Source organism: Carettochelys insculpta, chromosome 13, assembly GCF_033958435.1.
Source record: "Carettochelys insculpta isolate YL-2023 chromosome 13, ASM3395843v1, whole genome shotgun sequence".
NCBI lineage: Eukaryota > Metazoa > Chordata > Testudines > Carettochelyidae > Carettochelys > Carettochelys insculpta.
This window is the reverse complement of record NC_134149.1, coordinates 15,350,432-15,377,973: the sequence shown is the minus strand read 5'-3', so window position 1 is coordinate 15,377,973 and position 27,542 is coordinate 15,350,432. Positions and strand designations below refer to the sequence as shown.

Below are 27,542 nucleotides of genomic sequence, written 5' to 3'. Positions count from 1 at the left end.
GTACATAGTGGCCCGAAGATTTTCCCCTACGTGCATCTGTGGGGTTGCTCTGGGCACCTCCTTGCATCATGGCACCTTCATGGCACCCTGCCAACATGACACTCCCTCAGTTCCTCTTTGCTGGCTATCCAAACAGAAGGGCAGGAGGGCGGATAGTGGAATGGACATGAACAGCACATCTTGAAGAATCACAGTTATGAGAAGGTGAAGAACTGTATTTTTCATTCTTCAAGTGCTTGCTCACGTCATTTCCAAACAGGTGACTCTCAAGCCATGAGGAACTGGGATCGAAGCCTACTAATAACTGGAGCACTGTTCATCCAAAAGCCGCATTCTACTCTGGCCTGCTGGGTAATAACATAATGCGTTGCAAACATGTGCATGAAAAACCATGTTGCCATGCTTCAAATTTCTAAAATAGAAACCTGAGCAATGAACACTGTGGATGAAGCTTGTGCCCTGGTAGAGTGCATTGTGATGTGATTTGGGGAAACTCCTAACGGCTTGCACTATTCCCCAATGCAAGATGCCATCCATAATGAGATGTGTTGCTAAGAGACAGGTTAATCCTTCTGTCTGCAACTGCCACACATAACTGGACTGATTTTCTGAACGGCTTCGTTCTCTGAGTGTAGAAGTCTAGTGTCCTGTGGACACCTGGAGAACATGGTATTGGGGTCTCAGATGTTTGCGCCCTGAGCTCAGACCTCACCTAGGCAAAGTTACAGCTAGCAGGAAGGCTATCTTGTAAGAGAGGTAGAGCATGAGACACATTGCCAATGGCTCATATGAAGGTCTCATTAGTCTAAACAGGACCAAATTAAGGTCCCAGGCAGATACTGGTTGATGGAAATGTGGGTATAGTCTGTTCAGCTCCTTCAAGAAGTGACTGATCAAGGGGCTAGCGATCACAATATCTGTCCCTGGATGGAAGGACAATATAAAAGCTAAGTACACCCTTACAGATGGTAGAGAGTGTCCCTGTTATTTAAGGTGCAGGAAATCGTCAAAGATGTGAAGCACTGAGGAGAGCCTTGGTGGTGAATTGTGCTGTGCGGACCAGACTGAAAATCTTTCACTTGGCAAGGTAGGTGGCTCTAGTAGACTGCTTCCATGGGTTCAACCATGGAGCTTCCACATCATGAGGTCAAGCAACTCAAGTTACAGATGCCAAAAACAACTGTGGTCTTGTGTCAAGCAGTCTGGGAAGAGTTGTAGAATGACCAATGACTCCACAGACATGTCTAGGAGAGATATGTACCACTACTGATGGGGGCCAGGCTGGTACTATTACTATGACCTAATCTTGTTCCTTCTGGATCTTGAAGATCACCCTGAGAACAAGCGGTACAGGTGGAAATGCATACAGGAGGGGACCCCTCAACTGAACTGCATCTACAGTGGAGCCCTAGCTGTGATACTGGAAGGAGCAGAACTGCTGACACTTCCTGTTGTGCTGCATCTCAAATAAGTCCATTTGGGGAAGGCCTCACCTCTGAAAGATTGAAATCAAAGTCTGGGAGAACAGTCCACTTGTGGCTGTGAAATGACCTGCTGAGGTGGTCTGCTAGATTGTTCTGAACCCTAGAAAGGTATGGTACTTGCAAGTGTACGGAAAGTTGTAAACAGAAGTTCCACAGTTTGAGGGCTTCATGACACAGAGAGGTGTGTACTCTCCTGTCTCAATATAAAACACTGTTGTATTGTGCATGACAAACACACTGTCCCACTGAAGATGCACAGAAGGTCTGTCAGGCTAGCCACACTGCTCTCAGCTCTTTGACACTAGTGCGGAGAACCGGGTCAGCCTCACACCAGGAGGCCCCCGGATGAGATTTCCAGCCCAAGTCTAAGGCACTGGACGCTTGCGCACACTTGAGGGTTAAACTACCAGAGGAAGGAATCTAGTCCCCTGTCTTGTGGGGATGGTCAACATGCTGGCGCTAACCACAATGGGAACAGTTGGAGTCTGAGTCTTGCACGCTGCACAACATAATTGCAGACAGCCATGTGTCCCAGAAATCTCATGCAGTTTGTTGCTATGGTAGTGGGAAACTGAAATCTCAACTGGTACCTTTCAGGACCTGAAACCTTGTTTCTGGCAAGTATGCCCTAGCTTGGGTCGAGTCCATTACTGCCCTTATAAACTATCCCCAGAAATGAAGACAAAATGGATTTTGCTTTGTTTACTAGGAGTTGAAACTCTGTCTGATGAACTTGAGCTGGGTGCACAAGCACCAGGCAGAGTAACACCTGTACCTGGTGCTTGCATAGAAATGCAGCAATGACCTCCATGCACCAGAGGACTTGGGTTGCTGCTAACAGGCCAACAATAGGACTGTAAACTGATAGTGGATACTGTTTACCACAAACTTGAGGTACTTCCTATGGGAATGAGTGATTCCAATATGGAAATGTGTGTCTTTCAAACTGAGGGACACACTCCTATCTGATGAATCCAGAGAGGTGGTGATAAAGGCTAAACAGTCTATGCGGAACTTGAATTTCCTTGTGAAATGGTTTTGTTCCTCCAGGTCCAGAATGAGCCCAAGATCACCATTGGCCTTTGGTACTACAAAGTAGTGGGAGTAAAAACCCCCTTCCCCTGTGTTCCAAAAGAAGCTCCTCCACATCATCTAGAATTAGGAACAACTGCACCTCCTGTGTAAGGAGCTACCCGTGAGAAGATCTCTGCAGTCAGATGGGGAACAGAGGGCTGGATGGCACAGAATTAGATGGGTATTCTCTACCATGCAGAGTACTCAGTAGTCTGAGGTGGTACGGGACCATGCCTGGTAAAAGGGGGATAAGCATGGAGAAAGTAAGAAAGGCTGGGATCCCAGTTGGTGATCTAGTATGCTATCTTTGACCATACCTTCAGAAGACCTGTTTAGGGTCTGAAATTTTTAGATTGGTCAGAGCCCTCCCCAGAGGACAGATGCAACCTCTTACTCCCCCTTCTCGTTCCTCCTGCAAGAGTTAGACTGTTGGTAGAACTATGGAGGGGACTGAGGTATGAAATGCCTTTGTTGTGTAACTGGTGTGTGGAGGTCCAAGGAACTGACAGTGGCTTGAGTCTTTGAGCCTATGTAGCCTCATACATATTTTCCCAGGAAACAGAGTCACATCCTCAAAGGTCACATCCGGTATGATTTGCTGGACTTCAAGAGGAGGTCCAAGATCAAGAGATCCAGGAGCACTCCTCATGGCCACACTAGGAGCCGTGACTCTAGAAGCAGCAGCATTACTGTCCAAACTGGCCTGAAGGGAATCTTTAGAGATTTGCTTCCCTTCCTTGACCAAGGCTGAAAATTTTAAGGAAGCAGGTCTGTAAACTTGGCCAATGCCTCAGGGGTGTTTTTTGAGCACCTACTGACAATGGCCTGCTGGCTGGAAATAACAGAGGTGCATGCCCCACATCAAACAGGTCAAGTCACTTAGCCTCTGCTTTTTGCGGAGAGACCTTCAAAACCTTGTTGTTCAAGCTGATCAGCAGCATCCACAAAAAAAGAATCAGAAGGCAAGTGGCAGTTTAAATGTTCATACCTCTTCCTTTGTGGGTATGAAATAACGTTGCACGTTCCACTTGGCAGTAGGCAGAAGGGAAACTGGCACTTCTCACAGGCTCTTAAGTATGTTCAAAATGGTTTTAATATATAGTAGGGCAATATGGGAAAGACCCGGAGAGGCAAGAATATCCACCACTGAATTGGAATCCTGAATCACTTGCTCAGCTTTGATGCCCAGATGCAACCTCTGAAGCAACTGGTGCAATACCTTGTTGCCCTCAAGAAAAGTGGCTTTGGCAAGGCCTGCCACTGCTTCATTTGGAGATCAGGAGGAGGAAGCTATTAAGATCAGGTTAGGTTCCTTGCCATCTGCTCCTGACAAGTCCCACAGCTCTCAGGACAGCCCTAGTGCTGACCACATGATGGTTGGTGCCAGGATGTGGAGGTGGGCACCAGTGTAGTAATCCAATATCCTGCCAGTGCAGTGTGAGACAACAGTGTTGAGCTTGCAGCCTGAAGAGGTAGAGCTGACACCCGCACCACTGCCAGTGGTGAGGCCAGTGGCACCGATCCTGCAGAAGGCCATGAAGTTGACAGTGCCAAGGTCATGCTTAGCAGTGAAGGAGCTGCAGACACAGAAACGCTGTCGGTGAAGGCACAACAGAGGGGGCTGATGCTGGAGCAGTCACTGCTGGCATCTGCGTGAGGGTAGGCACCAAAGTATGGTGTGCCATTGACAGCAGAATGAATGTGACCAAGGCCACTGAAGATGATGTTGAGCAGTGTCACTGGAAACCTTCCTGCTTTTGTGAGGTGATTCAGAAAGTCCACTGGGGCAAATTCGGCCACTGTGGAAAACAAGGTGTCTTTTGTCCTGTTTTGACCTCAACCATCAACTCGCACACGTCCTGAAACAGTACAAGTTGGATTTTGACTCCAAGGTCTCTGAAACAGAAGACCACAGAGGCACTGAACTTCTGGGCACAGAGTAACAAGAGCTTGGAGAACAGCTGAGCTCTGTCTGGGCATCAGGTGCACAGTTCTTGGAGAAAGAGAATGCCTGGATGTCGTGACCTGCTTTTCTCTTGACTGAGTCTGGGGGGCACGGTGGAGATAGAGTATACTCCCCCTCCTTGGGGGCAGAAAAATGTCATAAGCTGCAGCAGATCCCTAGCAATTTTGAAGGCTTCCGGGACCAAGGGAAGCAGCAGCTGCTGATCTGACAGGAAAAACAAGCATGGGGACTCAATTGCTTCTCCTGGGCAGGAGTTGATGCGGGCCTATCCAGAACACTGACCCAACTTAAGTCTCAATTCCCTAGGGTTAGCTGAGGGCTGAACCTCCAACTTATTTTCATTGAGGCAACGGCGAGTAGGATCAGTGCTACTCCTAGAGCTAGGGCTCTAGAAGTTCTGTGTCAATACTGAAAGGAGTCTATTTTCAGAGCAGAAACAGATGGTACAGGGACACTTCACATCAGGTCCAAATGGTGACATAGAGCTGCCTCCATAAGAATTACTCTGAGCTCCTGTTTTCACTCTAGATGTTCTAACACGGAATTTGAGGCAAATCTACAGCAATCCCCTTGGCTACATTCCCTGCAGCGCCTTAAAACAGGAAGAGTGAGGATGAGTCTTCGGCTATGTCTACACTACAAGATAAAGTCAATTTTAAGGCAGTTAGCTCAATTTTAGGGAGCACGAAAGTCGATGATCTAACACCATCGAAGGAGATTGGGCATGGCATCAAGTTTGAATTAAGACTAGTGTGGAAACACCATGTCTTTGAATTGACTTAATTAGCCTCCATAGGTATCCCATATGTGTCCCGCAATACTTCACACTCGTCTGCTCTGACAGCTTCCATTTCCACTACTCTCCAGGTATTAGGTTACAGGAAGCCTTCAAATTTGAATTCTGCACCAGGAAGCCCATGGCACCTAGGCTGTGAGGGTCATGCTTGTATGAAAGGCTAAGAAACTTCCTTCTTTATTATCTACTCATTAAAAACAGCCCCAGCACAGAGTGATGGCTTTTTCCCTGCATAGGATATCAGAGGAGAGGCCGTAACTTTTCAGCACTGGCACCAGCCCCTGTCCCACCCCATGGCACCTAGGCTGTGGGGGTCATGCTTGTATGAGAGGCCAACAAACTTTTTCTCCTACAGTTCACATTTGTACAGGGTAACACCCCCCGCAGCCGGCACCATGCGGCCAGGGTCTTTCCTGCACCCGATCACATCATGTGGCTACCCCCGACCCAATAAAGCACATGCCTGCAGTGCAGTACAGACCATGCTGCCAGACAGCACCATGTCCTGGCTTGAGCATGGTGAGGGTTCCAAAGGCAGGAAAGATTTTTGAGGGCTTGCTGTTGCTGGGGGAGGAAGGGACTGTTTGAACTGGCCCTGCAACCAATAATGCCCCCCACCTCACGACATCCCTAATAGAATGTGTGAGACAGTGTGAGAGACCAGCCCACACAGTCCATCAGGGACCCCACACCCCAATTTTAGCAACACGACGAAGGGGGTCTGATGAAGCAGGCCTTTGCTCATGAAAGCTTATGCTCCAAAATATCTGTTGCTATATAAGGTGCCACAGGACTTCTTGTTGTTTTTGCAGATACAGACTAACCCGGCTACCACTCTGATGCACCGAAGGGACTGTCTCAACTGGCCCATCAACTGATTAAACCCCCCCCCCCCCACACACACACCACGAAGCATCTTATAGAATGCTGAGGTAGGGGTGGGGGGGCCAGAACATGGCAATTCCATCCCTGGAGTGAAAGTTGGCTTATCAGGTAGAAGCCGTATCATTCTACTCAAAGTTTACATCATAGTGTAGATGTAGCCTTTGGCATGTGCTTTGCACAGACCACACATTTGAATGTCAGACACCACATTCTGCCATGGCTCCAGGGAGTAAGAAAAAAGAAAAGGAAGGTTGGGGATATTTTTGAAAACTAACAGTAACTATAAAAACTGTAAGAAAACTTTCTCTACGTACAGATATGTGCTGGCAAGGGCTACGGGAAGTTCTAGCCTATCATCACTGGTGGTAAGAAGGAAATGAGGGGACAGCGGATCAGTAAAGGTCTATATTGAGTGCCATTAAGGCGCAACTCCAGGGGCACCAAGACTGACCTTCTGAATGCTGCTCTGGCTGTGGTGTCCAACACATTAGCTACATGGGGTTATCTGGCCTGTCTAGTTGGCTTAAAAAATAAACATATCTTCAGAATAACGTGGCAAGTTTGCTACAGCAGTAGCCACTATAATAGCTACTCCTTCATAACTGGCTGGACACCACAGTACTATGGAAAAACATTTCAGCCACTGTGCCTGTGCACGTACGTGACTGGAACCAACAAAAACAAGGACTCTTAAGAACTTCAGGCTATGAGATGAAAACATTAATATATATGAAGTACTAGCATTTCCTGCACGTTCATACTTGCTGCCTATGATTGTCTGACAGAAATGAGCTGTAGTTGGGCATATAGTCTGGTCACTGCAATTTACCATCTTCAGCATCCAAGAAGCTGCACATATCACCTGGGACTCACAAAGAGAATTATTTCTCATTTAAATAGTTTAAACAACTTTTAAGAACATCAAACCACTATTATAAAAGATTAAGACACAGAATAATCACTAACCTGTTCTTTAACAGCAGTGTTTACGTTGGTCAGGTAGTGCTGACAGATTTGACAGAACACTCTCATTTGTTTCTTTAAACGTAGCAGGTCCTCCTTGAAAAATAAAACATTTTACATAAAAATTAAATAGAGCTTGACACTTTTTAACTTAAAAAATATTCTACAGTTGGAAATGGAAGCTAGGTGCCTTTGAAAATTCCAGTCCATACGAACTTGACAGAGGTGGGATACTTAGAGAAGAATGAGTACGTCATCACCCCTGGAGGTAACATTTTTAGAGAACTGAGTTTACAATATGCTCATGGAACAGAAAAAAACTTTCAAATTTCAAGCTGAATGCTTTAGTTTTGCGTTTCCCGTTGTGCTGGTTAAAGAGCTCTTAATGAATGGCAGCTTTCCTCTCTCCTCCCCCAAAAGTATTTGAACAATGAAAGCAAAAATTTCCTGCCACATTTCCTGTCTTTTTTTTTAAATAAAAGTAGTAGTGAAGGAGATGATATGTTCAGGTTCACGGACTTCTGATGATGAAACCTTTCCAGAAAATTAGGTAAGCCCAGCTACAACCAAATTAATCTTATGCACTGACTTTGTAATATTACTGCATCATCAGTTCATTACTTTATCCTCCTGAGACTACCACCAATGGTTTTTTGCACAGATATTTCTTTAAAGAAAAAGCAGTCAACATAATAAAGCAAATCATTCTGAAATCAGGGAGACAAGATGGGTAAGATCTTTTACTAGAACAACTTCTGTTGGAGAGAGAGAAGTTTACATTGAAGTATTCAGGTCAAAGAAACATATGAAGAATGCCACAGTTAGACACAAGGTGGAATGGTCTACCATAAGCAGTTTACACATATTTCATGCAACCATTCAAGGTGAAGTTGCTATCAAGAGGAGGAGGAGAAAAATACTCCACAAAACTGGACCTTCCGACAGGACACAGGTAAAATGAATGCTTTTGTTATCCTTTGTGCTACAGGAAGGTTAGCTGGGCTAGGAGCCAGAAACCACAAGTTCAAGTCTCATCTCAAGATCACAGTCAATTATAAAGGTTCACACAGTGCACAGAATAAGCAATAAGGTTACACTGCTGCCTGCCTAAGAGAGACAAGGAGCAAAAATATTTCAGAGAGAGAGAATCTGTACAGAAGACTTCTGATACAACAGTGAAGAAAACTCAAGCCTCTACTACAGCAGAGTTAAATCCTGTCTACTCAACTATGCTGCCTTTCAAAAAGAATCTGGCAGATCCTGCCCTTAATTAACATCTCTAAATGGATATGCACAACTGCGAGTTGAATTTTATGTACTCCCCTACAGTGACTGGTTTATAGGGGATAACAGACGACAGGTTGAACCTCTTTAATCCAGCACCCTCAAGACCGGACCAGTGGCAAACCAGAGAATTTGCTGGATCACAGGAGGTCACTGTCTAACAGCATTACCAACAATTTCACTGTTTACTGGGCTCTTAGAAGACATTTAGGGGTAACTGACAGCTAACCAGCAGCACAGAACACTGAGAGCCACGACTAATGGCTGGTAAACTTCATGGTACCATAAGAAACATGGCTACACCCATGATAAGTGACCATCCATCTAATAAAAGCCATGCCGGATTAGAGAGTTTTCCAGATGAGAATGTTCCAGATAAGGGAGGTTCAACTTAAACTACTTTAGATTAGTTGTAGTGCATGCCTTTAACTCAAGTGGTAAGGATGACTGTGATAACATCACTAATGTTCAAAACCTGATTTGAGGCCTGGAGAGTGGAGCCTAAAGAGGGAATTGATCCCTAGTACACTTTGGACACTCGAAATGCAGCTCCCTACAACAGAGAGATATATAAAACCAACGGATTCAGTGTGTTACGTGGTCTCTTTAAATGAGTAATCCCACAAGAAACAGACTGTTCCTGAACTGATTCTTGAGCTTCAGCAACATGCCATGCCTCTTACATGCTCGTCTTTTCAACCTTAATAATGTTTGATGTATTTAAGGGATGTAAAATCCCATTTAACTGGTAACTGATTAAATAGTAGGTTTAACTGGTTAACCAATGGGGAGTGGTTCCTCCCCAGCCACCCCCACAACATCCACCATGCTCCAGCCCCTACAGGTTAACCACAACAGGTAAGGCACAACTGTTTATTTAAGAAATAATAAGTTGTTCCCTGGGGGGGGGGGGGAGAAAGGGGGGGGGGGATAAAACTCAGGAAATTCAAAGTCAAGTCATTACTTGGAACTATTTTTGTGCATTTAGAAGGCAAGAAGCACTAAGTAAAATACAGTCACCTAATTAAGCACCCACCCACAAACTCTGCAATTTCTTGACATGTACAAGGTAAAATCTGATCTTTAAAATAAATTTTTCATTATAGCCTGTGTTATCATTTACTAACTTTCATAATGTTTAGTATTTATAAACAGACCATTTTGATGAAATTCCAGTTTATTTTTTTATATATATATATATATATTCATCATCATCATCTCAAGCCTCTACATTACTGATACAACAAGACAACAATTGCTCTTCGGATCAATGAAGAACTAGGATAGTGAAGAATAAAAAGCAGGAACACAAAATATTCTTTATATACAAATGGTTGCAGTAATTAACAGCAAGTAAAAAATACAAGAAAATATAGTTCTGCAAACAATACATTTCAAAACGTGCTATGATCCATCATTAAAAATGCAGGTAATTTAATACACCAATCTGAAAAAAGTGTTCAGGGAATGAGTTAGAGGGTTATCCAAGTAGGATTAATATACTAAGAATTTTCTGTTTCCCTTCCTACTATTTTAATTAGTAGTGAATAGGTTTACATCAAACCAACCAATAGCCATTAATTATAGGTGTGAGAAAAAAGAGAAGTTACTCACCTGTAGTAACGATGGTTCTTCGAGATGTGTCCCCGTGGGTGCTCCACAGTAGGTGTCAGGCTCGCCCAGCGCCGCAGATCGGAATTCTTCTAGCAGTTTCCACTGGATCGCACAAGCGCCGATGCACGCCGCTCCCTTGCGCGCCCTCGGTCACGTGCGCGATCTGCTCCCTGCCAGTTCCTTGACCAACCGCCTCGGATGCTCCTGAAAAACACCGGACAGAGATCCGAAGCGGGGAGGATGGGCGGGTAGTGGAGCACCCACAGGGACACATCTTGAAGAACCATCGTTACTACAGGTGAATAACTTCTCTTTCTTCTTCGAGTGGTCCCTGTGGGTGCTCCACAGTAGGTGCCTACCCACCAGTAACCCCAAGTAAGGAGGTGGGTACTCGATTCATGTGCAGCTTGCCCTCGAGAGGACTGTTGTCGACAGACGGATATCCTCATCCAACACCCGATGCAGGGCGTAATGCTTGGCGAAGGTGTCGTAGGATGACCAAGTCGCCGCTCTACAAATGTCTTTCAACGCGATTCCCTTGAAGAAGGCCGTTGATGCCGCCACCACTCTGGTGGAGTGAGCCCTAGGTGGGGCCAGCAAAGGGGTCTTTCAAAGCTCGTAGCACAGTTTTATACAGGACGCAATGTGCTTTGAAATTCTCTGGGAAGAGAGGCCTTCCCCTTTTGACCTGGGAGTGAGAGACACCAGAAGCCTGTCTCTTTTCCAGAAGGACTTGGTTCTGTCTATGTAAAAGGCCAAAGCCCTCCTCACATCTAGGAGATGCAGGCGCGCCTCCTTGCTGGAGCTCTGAGGCTTCGGGTAAAACGAGGGTAAGACTATTGGTTTGTTAAGATGGAACTCCGAGGAAACTTTTGGAACGAAGGCTGGGTGTAACCGTAAGATCACCGCCTCCTTTGAGAATACTGTGCAGGGCGGCGCTGCCATCACTGCTGCGAGCTCGCTCACCCTGCAGGCTGACGTAATCGCAAGAAGAAAGGTCGTTTTCATGGTAAAGAGTCGGAGGGGTACCGTGGTAAATGGTTTGAAGGGTGGTCCCGATAGCGTGTGGAGCACCAAGTCCAAACTCCACGATAGTGGGAGCGGTTTTCAAGGGGGTACAGGTTTACCACCCCTTCAAGAACCTTGCGATGATAGGGTGGGCAAATACGGTGGGCCCTTCCTCTTTGTGCCGAAAAGCTGATATAGCTGTGAGGTGGACCTTTAGCGAGGATAGAGAGAGTCCGTCTTGTTTGAGGTCTGATAGGTATTCTAGTATTACAGTTATAGGAACGTCAAGAGGAGCTAATTGTTTGGTGGAGCACCAGGCAGTAAAGCGTGTCCATTTCTGTCCGTAAGTCCTACTGGTGGAGGTCCTTTGGCTACACTCTAAGACTTGTCGTACTCCCTCCGTACACGTGCTCTCTAAGGCGCTGAGCCATGGATTAACCATGCTTGTAGGCGTAGTCCCTGAGGGTGCGGGTGCACTATGGACCCCTGAGCCTGCGTGAGTAAGTCCGGCGCCACCGGTAGGGGGAGTGGTGGACGATCCGACATGCACAGAAGCAAGGGAAACCATTGTTGCCAGTCCCAAGTTGGAACTACGAGTATCATGTGAGCTCTCCCCCTTCTGGCTTTCTGCAGAACCTTGTGGATAAGTGCTGTGGGGGGAAATGCGTAGAGTAGAAGGCCCTTCCATGAGATCATGAATGCGTCCCCCAGGGACCCCCACCCTATTCCTGCTCTGGAGCAGTACTGGGGACACTTCTTGTTGTACGGGGTGGCAAACAAATCGACTTGGGGAAACCCCCAGGTACAAAATATGCGTCGTAGCAGGTCGGAGTGGATCTGCCATTCCTGAGTGAGTGCGAAGCGCCTGCTCAGTTGATCTGCCTTCACGCTGTGGGCACCCGCAAATACGAGGCTTTCAACGTTATGTTGTTGGCAATGCACCAATTCCACAGTAAGACTGCTTCCACGCATAACGCATAGGATCGTGCCCCTCCTTGTCGACTGATGTAGAACATAGTGGAGGTACTGTCGATATTGATCCCAACTACTTTGCCGTGCAGGTATTTCCAAAAATGTTTACACGCACTGAACACTGCTCTGCGCTCCAGTATGTTTATGTGCAGCATCTGTTCCGCAGGGGACGATAGCCCTTGCGTCACCTTGCTGCCAATATGCGCTCCCCATCCTATGTGGGAGGCGTTGCTTGTAAGAAAAATAGAAATTTGTGGTTGGTGGAAGGGCACCCCCACTAGCAGGTTCTTGGGATTTTCCCACCACGCTAGCGATCTCCGTACCTCCGTCATGGGCGATACTACCCTGTGGACGGTATGGGATGCCGGTTTGTAAAAACACGCCAGCCAATGCTGCAGGCTTCGCATGTGTAACCTGGCATTCTGTACACAAACGTAGCTGCTGCCATGTGCCCCAACAGTTGCAGGCACATTAGGACCGGCACCACGGGGCTGTACCTCATGACTTGCACCAAGGAGTTGATGGTGCGGAAGCAGGCGTCGGGCAGGTATACTCTTGATGCGATAGAGTTTATGCGCACCCCTATGAACTCTATATCTTGCGTGGGTTCGGTCTTTGACTTTGTGAGGTTGATAACTAGGCCCAGCGAAGTAAACGTGTTCACGGTGACGCGTATCATGCGTAGGACCTCTGCCTTTGAGGCCCCTTTCAGTAGGCAGTCGTCCAGATATGGAAAAATAAACACGCCCTGCCTGTGCAGGTAAGCTGATACCACTGCCAGGGTTTTGGTAAACACTCTGGGTGCCGAGGATAGGCCGAACGGAAGAACACTGTACTGGAAATGTTCCCCACCGACCGTAAACCAGAGGAAGCGTCTGTGTGCTGGGTGGATTGTTATATGAAAGTAAGCGTCTTGTAAGTCGAGGGCTGCAAACTAGTCTCCATCGTCCAGTGTCATAAGTATGGAGGCAACTGTACTCATCCGGAAGCGCTGCTCGCGCAAGTATCGGTTGAGGACCCGTAGGTCCAAAATCGGCCTCCAGCCTCCTGTTTTCTCCTCTGTTAGGAAGTAGCGTGAGTAAAAACCTTTCCCTTGGAATTGTTCCGGCACTCTTTCCACCGCCCCTATGAACATGAGGTGATCTACCTCCTGCTTCAGCCTCGCCTCGTGGGAAGTGTCCCTGAGGAGGCCGGGTGGGAGGTTTTGTCGGTGGACGTGACTGGAAGGGGATCGTGTAGCCCGTGGCTATAATTTCCAGCGCCCATTTGTCTGTTGTGATCTTTTGCCATTAGGAGTGGAACGGTTTGAGGAGATGATGGAACATGAGATGAGAGTGGCATTGAGCGATGGTGTTGATAGTGCAGTCCTCGACATACCCGTCAAACTTGCTGCCTCTGGGCTTGCCCCGAGGGTGTAAGACTTTGTTGAGAACGTCGCCTGGGGGCCCTGTACTGCTGCTGCTGTTGATGGCGCCCTTGGTCATAGCCTCGCTGATATTGTGCATGCTATGGTTGGTAAGCATAGCGTCTTTGCTGAGGATAGAATTTCTTTTTCTTGTATGGGGGAGTGTAGATACCCAAGGTCTTAAGTGTGGACCTGGAATCTTTGCTAGAGTGCAGGACTGAGTCGGTTGAATCTGCAAACAGCTTTTGCTTGTCAAAGGGAAGATCCGTGATCTTCGCCTGTAGATCTCTGGGGATACCAGATGTCTGGAGCCAGGATTCCCTATGCATTACCACTGCTGCGGCTGTTGAGCATGCCGCTGTGTCCGCCACATCCAGGGCAATCTGAACTCCCGTTCGCGATGCCACGTGGCCCTCTTGGACAATCGCCTTTAACACTGGCGTCGTGTCCTCCGGAAGTGAATCCATGAGAGAGGTGAGTCTAGAGTAATTGTCAAAGTTACGGTTTGATAAATGTGCCGTGTAGTTTGCCATTCTCAATAATAGGGTAGAGGAGGAGTAGACCTTCCTGCCGAACAGCTCTAATTTCTTAGCATCTTCATCCGACCCCCCTGATTTGTACTGAGACGTCTTCAACCTCTGCTGGGACGATTCGACCACCAAAGAATTGGGTTGTGGGTGGCTAAACAGGAACTCCATGCCCTTGGCTGCGATGAAGTACTTCGTATCTGCCCTTTTGTTCGTAGGCGGAATAGAGGCCGGAGTCTGGCATATGTTAGTGGCTGACTCCATAATGGCTTCGTCCAGTGGGATAGCGATTTTAGAAGAAGCTGGGGGTCTCAAATTTTTCAGGAGTTTATGGTGCTTCTCCTGTAACTCTGCTATTTGAATGTCCTGTGTGTATGCTACTCTTTTGAACAGCTCTTGGAATTGTTTAAGGTCATCCGGAGGGGAGACATCCCTGGGGACAATCGCCTCATCTGGGGAGGATGAGGAGGAACCGCTGGGGTGAGCCTCCCCCAAGTCCTCTGGCTCCCGAGTTCGCTGGTATGCTTGCTCCCTTGTGGGCTGTGAAGGAAAGTCTCGGAACTCTGGACCCAATTCCCCCTGGGACAACTGCGTTCCTCTCCCAGAGCAAGAGTGTACACGGGAGTATTGACGAGGAGTGGGAGAGGATCTGCCCCTGGATCTGGACCTCCGATGTCGGTGTTCAGTATGATGAGGACGGCCATAGCAACATGGGCAAGGGCCCAGTGATGGAGACCTGGACCATGATCGGAGAATGTACCCATGATGTCTGGGAGAGCGGGATCTCCGTGACGACACTGATAATGGTGAAGCTGGTTTGTGATAGTACTCAAGGGGATCCATGCCCAAAAATGGTGAAAGTGGCCTGAGCCACGGAGAGGGAGGCCGGAAATAAGCCGGTAAAGTTGCTGTCCGGCAATGCGGCGTGTGTATCTCAGGAGGGGGGCTGGGTGACAAGGGCATGGAAGCCCTGTTTGGAGACGGACTAAGGTGCCGGGTTTTGGCTCTAGCTTTCCCCCTCCCCTGCAGGGTGGGCGCCGCCCCCTCCCGTGCTGGGGATCTCGGCCCCATTGTTGGTGCCGCGCGGGTAGCTTCCTCCGGCGCCGGTAGGCCCTGTGCTGGGTGCCCCTGCGCCGTCGGTGCCACATGCGGTGCCGCCGCCAATGGCAGCGCCGCCAATTCCGGCGGTCTCCGCGCTGGTGCTTGCGGCGCCTTCCGTGCCGACTACTGTATAGTCGGAGGCCTGGCCTCGGCCACGTGCGCTACTGCTTTCACCAGCTAGCGGCTGAGGGCTCTGCGTTCCACTCGTCCTGCTCGCTGGGACCGCCGGCAAGGATGGAGCCGGGGAGAGTTGTTTCTTCTTCTGCACAGAAGGGGTCAAAGACGCTGCCTTCCTTTTATGTGACCCAAAGGGCCCTTCTGTGTGAGGCTTCTCCGGAGGCTCAGGCTGGAGGGCCTTATCAAACAAGATCATTTTGAGCCTCATTTCTCTCTCCTTCCTGGCCCTGGCTGTAAGCTTAGCGCAGTGCGAACACTTCTGGGTAACATGAGAGTCCCCCAGGCAACGAATGCACTCACTATGCCCATCAGAGTCCGGCATAGCCTCGTGGCATGACTCACACTTCTTAAACCCTGAGGAAGCCATCGCGGTGAGTCTTTACTGTTAATCGGGTACTTAGGCACTAATTAGCGCATTTTACCACCCAGATAACATTCACGGCGCTCAAGGTAGCGGACGGCTTAAAACAGCCTTCTTTGTCTGCTCCCCTTCCCTCCGTTCCTCTTCTCTCTACTGTATTGTATGCCTTGCCTTTTTTTTTTTTTTCCATCTTTTTCTTTTTTTTAAATAGGAAAAGAAAAACAAGCTAACCAGGAAAAACAACTATCTTATCTGTCTCAGGCTAAAGAGCCGGAGCGGATTCCGTCTGCAGCCGTTGGTGGTTGAGAAGGAACTGGCGGGGACCGGATCGCGCACATGACCGAGGGCGCGCAAGGGAGCGGCGCGCATCGGCGCATGCGTGATCCAGTGGAAACTGCTAGAAGAATTCCGATCTGCGGCGCCGGGCAAGCCCGACACCTACTGTGGAGCACCCACGGGGACCACTCGAAGAAGAATGAATTTTACTTTTGTCATTTTACTTTTATCATTGCCCTGTGTTTAAAGAGCCTGCAACTTCTACTACAAAGAAAGAAAATACGCTGTCATACTCATTACCTAAACTTGGCGTTACAAAATGTAATTATATGCCTGTTAGACTGGATGAGAAGTCCAGTGTGCTTTTGCAGATCATCGCAGTGCACTTTGCATTGCAACATGGGAAGAGAAAACCACCTCCTCTACTATTGTAACTATTTATTTCGAGCCCAAAGGGGAGGGGATGGGGAGAGCCATCCATTCTGACTTCTCAAAACGTGTCTAAGGCCTGGTATATAGCAAGTTGTTAGGTTGAACTTAGCTGACTTAGGTCAATTTTCTAAGCTATCAGTCCACGCTACATGGTCCGTTCTGCTGATATTAAGGTTAATATTCCTAAAGTTAATTTTGATATTCCTGCTTTTCATGAGGAGTTCTGCGAAATGTGACACTTTGCACAGTCGACTTCAGGTAAGTGCAGACCTAGCATTATAAAACTGGACGCTCTTGCCTCCTGGAGGTGTCCTACACCGCCCCAATGTGATGAGTCTGGCCACCTCTCATCTCTGCTGCTCTCCAAACATGCAGGAAATAACCCAGGAAAGTCTGAATTTCATGTCCTGTGGGGCTAGCACGGCAAGCAAAGCAGGCAGCACACCTCAGCTGTACATCTAGTCATGAATTTCCAGGATTGCACATGAACTCCAGCCTGAAGCATGCAGGAGATTTAGGACCTTATTGCTATGTGGGGAGACAAACTTGGGCTGGCAGAACTACGAAGCAGCAAAAGACATACAAGCAAGGTTTCACAGGGCCGGGTGGAAAAAGGATACACCAGGACACCAAGCAGTACCGTGTGAAAACAAAGGAGTTTAAGCAGGCATACCAACAGAGGAAGGAAGCAAATGGACGTTCTGGGCCATTGCTGCCAACATGCTCCTTCTAGAAGTGGCTGCATGGGATTCTGGGAAGCGACCCAACTACTGTTCCCAAACAGTCCATGGATATCTCCCAAGAGATTCTTCAGGCAGCCTTGAACAACAGCAGGGAAGACGTGGCAAATGAGGAAGACAAGAATGGTAAGTAGATCAGAAGGAGAAATTGAACATGGGAAGATATGTTCCTGGAGCACATGCAAGCCAGCCGCATGGATACGGCACAGTTAAATGAATGGAGAGAAACTATGCTGGAGGGGAGGAGGATAGAATGGCAGCAGTGGAGAGCACTCATACAGCGTGAAGTCCAAACCCAGGAGTTAGATGTGGAAGCTCCTGTTGCAGTAAACAGAGCCCCTGAGGTGCCTGGTAGAGGAGCCCTTGCTGAACCACATGCCCTCCTTACCATGTCTGTACCTCTTCTCCTACCCCCCACAGCTGGTCTCCTCAGAATACAGTGCCTTTCATGGTGCTCTCCTTATTTTCCCTGTTGTCTGGCTGCTCTTTATTAGCTGCCAGGTGATCTGCCTCAGCCCTCCAGCCTGCCATGAAATTCTGCTCTCCCCACCATTCTCGTATAAATTATGGAGCACACAGAAGGCTGACACCTGGGGAATGTTGCTTTTGCTGAGGTCTAACCAAGTCAGCAGGCTCCTGGACCTAGCCCCAAACTGTCAAATGCACATTCTACCACCATTCTGCACTCACTCAGCCTGTAACTGAACTGCTCCTTAGTACAGTCCAAGCTGTCTGTCCATGAGCCAAGGGAGCAAAGCATAAAGCTGGATCTCCCAGGATCACTAGTGGGATCTCCACATCTCCAATGGTAATTTCCTGGCCTGGGAAGAAAGTTCTATTTTGCAACTTTCTTAACAGACCAGAGTTCCTAAAGATGCACATGTCATACATCTTTCCAGACATTCCACGCTGATGTAGGTGAAACAGCCCTAGAGATCCACCAACACCTGTAACACCATCCAGAGTACCCCTTTGTGGTTTATGTACTCTGAGCAAAGTGGTCCTGTGCCAAGATAGCAATGTGTGCTCCATCTATTGCCTGGACACAGCCAGGGAACCTCACTGTGGCAAAACCATCCACTATATCTTGCACATCTTCTAAAGCCAGTGTCCTTCATAGCAGAAGGGTATTGACTGCCTTGGCTAGTTGGACCACAGCAGCCCACACTGTAGATTTTTCCAGTCCGCATTGATGGTCCTCTGATCAATAGTGCTCTGGCATTGCAAGCTTCCATAGAGCTACTGCCTGTCACTTCTGAACTGTCAGAGCAGGTCTCATTCTGGTATTGCTGAGCTTCAGAGTGATGGAAAGCAATTCACAAAATTCCCCAAATGTGGCCTTGTAAGTGTGGAAGTTTTGTGGGTGCTGCTGAAGAATGCAGTCCCACAAGTCTGAGCTTGTTTCATAGCACCAGAACCAGTGTTGCACTTTGTGCACAGCATCAAGTACAGCCAGCATCTCTGCATTCCTCCTCTCCAGGGTTTCACATACTTACATGTCCATGTCCTTATCAGAATCTTCATTGCTTTGATGGCTGCTGCTAAGGCTTTACACATTCTGCAGCATAATGTGTGAGGTGTTCACAATACTTGCCGCAAAAGTCTGAAGCTGGATGAGGTCCGTGCTAGCCTTGCAATGGCATCTGTATATGTCCCCAGTGAAAAAGGGCACTAAAACACTTTTTTGCAGTTGCTTTCCAAGGGAAGGGAGAGGAGATAAGTGAACTATGGGAGGTGGACGACGACATACACAGAACAAACCGCAGCTCTGTTTTTCCTCCCTATCAGTCACTGGGAGCCTAACCCAGCATGCAAGGGGGCAGCAGGAACTGTGGGATAGGTACACACACTGTATTGCTGATAAAACTGAAGCTGCTGCAACTTTAGAAAAGTCAGGTGTTAAAAAATCAACCTTAATAAATGTGACCACATCTCCTAGTGTAGACACCCTTCGATTCAGACCACCATATGCTGCCTCTTCAAAACTGCATAGTTATCTCTCATCCTTATTACCCAAATGAAACTCATTTTTTGCAAAGGTTTCAATTTTCTAAAATTTTCAAATAGCATTAAAGTGTGGGTCCCAATATTGCATAATCCTGCAACTCTGAAATTTTCCCCACAAATGTGCTTCTATGTAGCTGGAAATAAATTTTTCTCTTATTTGCATGAAAAAATTTTGTTCAGCTAATGTTACAAGCAATGCTTATTATGATAGTGGAAAAAAAAATCAGAGCAAAATTTCTCTTTTTTGTCAAATAATTTTCATTTCAGAGATAGTTTCACAGTTTGTAGGTAGATCCACTGTGTCTAGAAAATGTAAGTCACAAACTGGCACACTTATCAAATAGAAATATAATGTATAGAACTCCTTGACATTCCCCCCCCCCCCCCATTAGAGATTGTTTAAAATTTATTTTTAAAAATCGGAACTGAATGCAAGGTGATGTGGTATTGTCTTCCTGAAGCTGTGGATTCCCAGAGCAGTAGCTCTACTCAATCTAAAATTCTAAAATGATGGTTCAGTCTGAAACCTTATGGTGATTAAAAAAAAACCAACAACATTACTCTCTATTTCACAGACTGTCATTTTAGTTGAAGCATCTAAGTCAACTGCATCCTGCACTGTATCCCAAGTGTTCTTGAGAAGCAGGAATTTCAAGTTTTCCCTATACAGTTGCCAAAATCTTCAGCTCTCTCCAGATAACTTCAGTCATGGAATTATGCATTATCACTAAAAAAACCAAAATCTGCTGAATGTCAAACACATGAAAATAGCACAGGCTGAAACAATACAGAAGCAAATTGCAGGATACTGCCCAGATTGTTTTATGAAGTTTAAATAAATAAATAACCTCTTCATGTAAATGAATTATCACAGCTACCTCAGCTGTTATACACAATTTAGACCCAGGTCCTGCAGGGCACAAAGAGCGTCAATTATACTCTATTTTGTATATTTGGTTCAATGCTATACATTAAGATTCTCATTCTGATATATATCACAACGACAGATGAGCTAATTTGCATCTGACTAGCTTTGGTACTGTTACTTTAAATTTATTTAAACTGACCCAGTGCTATAGATTAAGTAATATGAATGTGAAAGTGAAGGAGGAATGAATTTACAGAGTTGTATTTAAAAAGTAATTTTTCAATCTTAATGTCAAAAAATTTCAACCAGCCCTAAAAATTAAGGATAGATACGAGTGTTCCTTGAGGTGCTACAGATTACAGTAATAAATTAACAGACTCACACTTCTATAAAGATTATACATTTCATTGGAGATACAGCTGGAGCATGACATACCTTTGTGGAGCTGCTTTCAGTAACTTTTGCTAACTGCCAAAGGATTACATAATGAGTACATTGCAGTGCATGAATAACAATCTGTAATTAAGAAAAAAAGTTAGATGAAATATCCCAATAAAAATATTAACAAGGTATGTTTACTGTTATACATGTATATTTGAAATACCTGTTCTGGCATGTCTCCATTTTCAATTCCAGTTTTCAATAATTTGTAGTTGCAACCAAACAAATCCCACCTTGACAGGTCATGAGCACTGGAGGAAACAAAAATGAAGCACGTTGTAACACATCAAATGGCTGTATTTCATTGCATTAATTCTGGAATTTGGTATTCAGTAACTACTCTATGCTTTTAATTGTCCTAGAGACGAAACCAGGGAGTGTTCATTTTAAATCATGTCAACTCTACTTTTTACAACACTTTTCTTTCTAGATTTGCTAATGTCACGCAGTTCCAAATTTATACCAAACAAAAAATAAATTTCACAAAAGTCTAAATTGATCAATCTAGCAGTCTACAAAAAAAAACATTATGTTGCAAATATGAAAATCAAAATATTCAGGCTGAGATTCCACTTACTTGTGGAAAGCAGTGATTCTCTTTAACGTAGACAAGACTTGATAAGCGTCGTCTTCATCAGGCTCTTCGCCCTATTATGTAATTATTTCATTGTAAGACTTACAGTAAAAAGTGTGTCTCATTATTATGAAGGCATCAACACATTTTGCAGCAACTCATCACTTTGTTAGGAAAAGTGGTGTTACCACAAGATACAAAACACTGTCTAGAATAACTCATAACCCAATCTTCACATTTCAGGAAAACTGCTCACCAAAGCTAAGGTCAGTTAGAGATTTTCTGCATAGCATAGCACAGCACAATCACGCAGGTGTATTCAGAAGGTGTTTCAAGTTTCTCTATTGAATCCAGCAGAGGCCACTGTCATACAGCGGATACTGGACTAGATGGACCACTGGTCAATGCTGATAAGGGAAGCACCTCAGACTTAAAACATTTTTTCCCACCTAAGTAAAGAAATATGGAAACCTCAAGACTACTAACCCCCATTAGGAACACGGTCAGGCTTAAGTCCAAACTAAAAGAAGAGGGACATGTGGGAAACATTACACTAATTCTTTCCCTGATTTCTATTGTACTATCCAACTTCTCCCTGCTTCCCTACTTCTATCCTTTCACCCCCAAGGCAGTATCTACACTACAAAAATAACTGAAGTTGAGCATCTACACACCCCCTACTTCGAAGTTAAACGTTGAAGTAGGTCACTACTCCATTCCTGAGAATGATATTCCCAGGAATTGGCATCTAGAAAGTTAATTCACTAGTCACTGGAGTACACTTCATAACCAAACTAAGTTTAATTAGGTTATTCTTCCTGCTGACAGAGAATTTCAACAAGAGTAGGTGGGGGGGGGGGGGAAGAAATGGAATTGATTTTTTGAATAAAACGGTTGACCATTGGGCAATAACTGTTCATCACTATGTTTACGGGGGGCATGTGCAAGGAGAAAGGTTATTCTGATAATCTGATTCACCTATGGAGAGAATCTTAAAAGTCAGGCACCAAGTCTGAACATACTAAAAATACTCCTGAATGCTAACAATTCTTCTCAAACTAAGTGGCAGCATATCAAAGGATTGCAACACACTTTTTAAGTTGCAAAGTTAGTTCTCTGTAGTTTGAATAAGTTCTTAAATATCTCAGTTCACCTGAGTCCCATGGCAGAATTCTGCTGTTATGGATTATTTTTGGAAATGCCAAAAAGTGTCCTGTAACTGCATGCTGTTGCCTTTTTATTTAAATTTTTGTGCTTGCAGCCAACTAGGCTATTTTCCTGGGGACTTGAAACTTAGTGCTAGCACTTCCTGTGTAGGCTTGATCAGGTCATTTAACAATTAAGTGATTTCAGATCATTAGATGAAAAGTTCTATAAACACCAATTATCACCAGCTCAACTGCCAATATCCATTTCTGTAGAGGTCCCTGTGAGCAATCCCAAGTACTATAAGAATATGTGTAGTAGTGAAAAGAGGAGAAGACATGCAATGGCACAAGTCTTTGTTGATAATACTCAAAAGCCATTCATGAGCATGCTCATCTAGCCCAAATTTTCAGTCTCCTATGATTGGGTGGGTTCAACTAGCAATTCTTTACTTCTGTTTGAGTTGAGAAAAGAGGGTAGAACATCATGCTTGTGAAAAAGAGGACTCTCAACAGATTAGGGTATTTTGCTCTGAAACAAGCAGGGGGAGGAACCCTTAGTCATGGACTTCTTGGTGACTTCCTTCCTGTCTTAAGGAAGATTCAATTAACATAGATCTGAGGATTCCTTACTGGTGATATCCTAGGTCTTCCTCATACAAGACGATGCCATTAGAGAAGGCCCGCACCAAGCTGTACATATAGCTTCTGTTTTGAAGACACTTGCCCCAAAAAATCCATCTACAAATTGCTAACAATCCAATGTGAAAAAAATTATGTCAAGAGGATGACAAAGGTCTGAAGACGTTTAATTATTTCTGTGAGTTGCACTGTGTTTGTAGCCAAGCTAGGGAACATCTTAAATTAGTGTAATACGAAAACAGTATTTTATATAAATAATATAAATTAATATCGTAGCAGAATTTGTTCACATGCAGAGGCCTATGCAGGGTCTTGGCAAGACTAACTGCTATTTTATTTTAGTTTTATTTTTAATATATAAAACAAACTTTTCAGGAAAATTTGGTTGAACAACAGCATTAACACTGTCATTCGGTGGGGTAGCTGAGGAAATTATCCTCTTGGTAATTTAGTCAGTGGGATATGGAAGTCACAAAACTTGTTTGAGAAATTATTAAAATTTGGCAAAATTTGTATTTTCTTTTTTTGTTTAGATACTACAGGTAAACTAAACTGTCTTTAAAAGGACATATTTTAGTTAGGGTCCCTCTCACTTTCAACTGAAATATATCAAGAATAAAAGATACTTAATACACACTGGGATTTACAGAGTGCTTAACACGTATCTGCCACAGAGGAATTACATGAACAAGCAACAATAATGATGAAGAAAACAAAGTGCCTTTAAATTATTCATCTGCAAAATCTTTCAGTTTCTGATCCCAAAAAGTTAAAATAGATTGTGCTGAATCTAATCCACTTGGTTGAGTAATATTAATTTGGACTATGGTAGCATCCAAAAGACATCTGGATTTAAGTCTCCATTGTGTAAAGTGCTTCAGCACAGTAGAACACAAGATCCCTGCCCCACAGAGCTCATTGTTCTTAGTTGCTTCCTTCCTGAAAGCTAGTTATAACTGGAGTTAGACTGATTCACCCCAATTCAAATCTTTTCCATTTCCTCACCCCACTTTAAAAGCCTGTATTACGTTTTGATTAGAAGTACCATTAACAATGAAATGCCATTAGATTTTTACTTTTTTCTTCCTATATAAATCTGAAACAATTGCTCTATGCCTAGAGAACAGCCAATACACAATGTAAAGCCTCAACGCAGCATTCCAAACACGGTAGTAATTTTGGTAAAAGTCACAAAAGCATAAAAGCTTAAAGTTGTAAACTTCATTACAGCTCTTCCAGATGATAAAGACAGAAACATCAGATGATCTTGTTCATAATACTGGGTGTGGAGGGGTTGGGCAAGGGATTAAAAGAGTGTAAGTGCCAAAGGAATCTAAGTCTTACTGATTTGTCAATGGAGTCTTAGACTTCATAATGCAAAGTTGCTCAGGCAATATTGGAAAATTTATCCCTTTGTCCTTTTTCCATTTTAAATATCACATGTAAAGGAACTGCTATCATTTCTTTTGGGAAATAATTCCAATACCTAGTGTATCTTAATGTCAGGATGTTTTTCTTGCCAGTGTTCACAGGATAATCATTTTTACAGTCTACATAATTCATCTTCATTCCTGGTGTTTAAGCTCCTATTAATATTTGAACAGTGAGATAAGACTGTTTAAACAAAAAAAAAATACTTCCTAATATTGCAACTAGTACCTTTGATGCTTGCATATACTACAGCAAATCATTACAAAAATAGTTACAATTGAAAGAAGACTAAAAACACACAAGCATGGATGTCAATTAAAAGTGTTATTTGCAAAACTTGCAAGTTAAATGACTAAGTACCACATACAAAGTTTGAAACTTGAATGTTTACAAAGCAAAGGTCTGTATGAACTTAAAAGCATGAAGAGAGATGATGAAGTTATGTTTTAAACCACCACAAGATTTCTGACTCACCTCAGACTGCAAGGATAATAAACAAAACTGCCACCAACTGAAGAGGTATATTATGACAGTATGTATTATATTACATATAAACATTAAATGGTGTATCACTGACTACTATATTCAACGTGTTCTAAATTGAGTGGATTTAGTACGCTTTGCAGATAACAAGCCAACAAGAAATGACATACCTCTTGCAGAAAATCTTCCAGAAGGCGGTTAAACTTGTCTGCCAGCTCATCTATTAACTGACTTCTTGCAATGTCAACTCTGTTAAAGATTGTGAATTCTTCATTACAGAGCGCGTGATACGTTTTAGAACATGCCTCCAACACATCTGTATCTGTGTGCTTCTCTACAATATCCCGGATCTGTCGCAATAAGGCATCCAAATGCTACAAAAGTTAAAAAGTTCAAATTATATTCTATTTATGAAAGCTATGATTTTTAGATTTTGTAACTTTCATGACTGTGCCATAGAGCATGTAAGAACACTCTATAAGAAAACTGACAATAGAGTATAACCCCGAGATACACACACAAGTTGTGCGAATCTTGGTTTAATGAGACTCCGAGTGGCAAGGAGCTGGTACCTGGCCCCAGGCTGCCCGCCGCTCAGGAACGCTGAAAAACTGACCAGTGCAGCAGCACTGGTCAATTTCCCAGCTCCTGTGAGTGGCGGACAGTCAGGGGCCAGGCACCAGCTCCCCACCACTCACAGGAGCTGCTGTGCTAGTCAGTTTCCCTGATCCTGTCAGTGGAGGCAGCTGAGAGCCTGACTCTTGGCTGTCGCTACCAACAAAAGTGTGGAAACCGCTTCTGCCAGGAGCGGCAGCCTGACTTGCTCTTGTTGACAAGAGTGTTCTCCCCGCTTCTGTCGGGGGTCGCAGTCTCCCCGCTCCTGTCAGGGATGGCGAGAGTCAGCCTGCCGCCAATGACAGGAGTGGTTTCCCAGCTCCTGTCAGGGCAGCAGCCTGACTCTTGGCTGCCAAAACTGATCAGAGCTGGAAAAGTGACCAGTGCAGCAGCACCAGACAGCATCCTGTCTCCTTTGAGTAGTGCGGAGCTGGGAGCCAGACTCCAGCTCCTAGAGGAGCAGGGAAACTGACCAGGGCATCAGCCCTGGTCAATTTCCCTGCTCCTGTGAGTGGCAGGAAGCTGGAGCCTGGCGCCCAGTTCTGCACTCCTTATAGGAGACATGAAACTGTCCAGTGACACTGCACTGGTCAGTTTCCTGCTTCCCCCAGAGCAACATGAAATTTCACTTATGCAGGGTTGTGCAGAAATGCAACCTCTTCAAGAGTCAAGGGTCTGCTACAGAGAAAATAAGAGCAGCACTACAAAACGTAAAATAAATGGGAGGGAGGGGGGTCCACTGAAGATTACAAATTTAAAACACAGACCAAAATTAACATTTAAATATAAAACACAAAATAAAAGAGAGCTAGTAGTTGAATTAATGATGATGGCTAGACACAGTTCAGAAACACTTCCCAATCCCAAATTACTAATTACACTAGTTATAACTAAGATTAGCACCAGTTTGTCTCCCCAAATGGTGTATGTGTTCTTAAATGTAATAACCTTAACATCCCAGAAATGAGATGTTCTTACATGACAATCACCCATCTGGACTCTCCACCACTGACCTTGGAAAAGAAATCTTTCTAAACACAATTCAGGCTCCCTGACTCTCAAATAGACACTGAAGACCATGAAACTCAGGCTCTATCTTCACTGATAATGATGAACCAGAGGAAACAGAATTTACACAAGCAGATTGCATCCATTTAGCACTGATGCCTAAAATATCAGTGAGCTGAACGTCTCAGTTCAGTTTTATTTCCAATTTTATTTTAATCTTACCTTTTCTAATCGTCCTGTGGTATAGATTTCCAAGTCAAAATACTGCGGAAGCTGCAACAAGTTGGTCACTTTTTCTGCATCTACCGAATACTGTCAAATTAAACATAAATAACTAAGGGCTACAAGTTTGTTTTGTTTTTGTTTTTTAAATACAATGAAGTTCTAGGCTATATGACATCTATCTATTCATTACTAACATGTCCAAAACAAAAACTAAACAAGTATCTAATATATTGTAGTTTCTAATGATATAAAGGACATGGGGAGACGTGCACTATTTACCTTACATTTTGACAACTTAACCATCACCGGCAAACGGAAATAAACTTACTTTTGCTAATAACTGAGGAAGAGCCACCGCAAAAAGCTCTGTAATTCTTGTTCTATCATCCAGTTGTGTTTTCTTTTCTTTCGCTGTCAGAACCTAAATTATTGATGTAAGAAAGATTTTGTTTTTTAAACAGGTTTTTGGATTAAACTATTTTATACTTTCCTTATCTGATATCATTTAAGCAAAACAAAACAAAAACATGCATACAATAGCTCTGAACACTAATATACAACAATAACTCCTCAGACTTTTACATAATTTCTCTTGCAACAATAAATCTTTTTTCTAAGCTTATAGGTCATACCCTTTTCCCAGTTCCTCTTCCCACAGGTGGATGGCATTCTGCTGCCTGTCGAATCGTACACAGCATTATTTCAATCAGTGCACTTTCCTGTCTATCAGTTAGAGCTGAAATTAAAAAGAAGAGAGATCATAATTGCAATTTATTTGCTACTTTTTAAATGTGTTAGTTCCATGTCACTGAAGTCCTTAAACATCAGGCAACAAGGCTTATTTCAAAGTCTTTAAGCCAATGGCTCACAAACTAGTGAGATGCAAAACACCTTCAACTCTTATTCAGACCAAGGGAAAGTGAAGATGCTCTACAACACAAAGTTAGGGAAATGATGCCACAGAGTCACATGATCTGCGCTGTAAATTTGGTATTTTCTTCTAGTATAAACAAGGCTATGCTTGTGTCACAGGTGCAG

The 27,542-nt window shown here is 44.6% G+C and overlaps 1 protein-coding gene across 2 annotated transcripts in view; it reads right to left on the bottom strand.

The window, feature by feature from the left end:
* Window positions 1-27,542, bottom strand: part of STAG2 (STAG2 cohesin complex component) — a 214,849-nt gene that overhangs the window by 49,604 nt on the left and 137,703 nt on the right. For both annotated transcript variants that reach the window (XM_075007426.1, XM_075007427.1), the window contains 8 exons: window positions 27,137-27,240; window positions 26,833-26,925; window positions 26,502-26,591; window positions 24,827-25,030; window positions 20,959-21,029; window positions 20,545-20,632; window positions 20,376-20,456; window positions 7,172-7,264 (listed from right to left, as the gene is read on the bottom strand). In XM_075007426.1, the coding sequence (XP_074863527.1) occupies window positions 7,172-7,264; window positions 20,376-20,456; window positions 20,545-20,632; window positions 20,959-21,029; window positions 24,827-25,030; window positions 26,502-26,591; window positions 26,833-26,925; window positions 27,137-27,240 (824 nt within the window). The remainder of the gene's footprint in view (window positions 1-7,171; window positions 7,265-20,375; window positions 20,457-20,544; window positions 20,633-20,958; window positions 21,030-24,826; window positions 25,031-26,501; window positions 26,592-26,832; window positions 26,926-27,136; window positions 27,241-27,542) is intronic.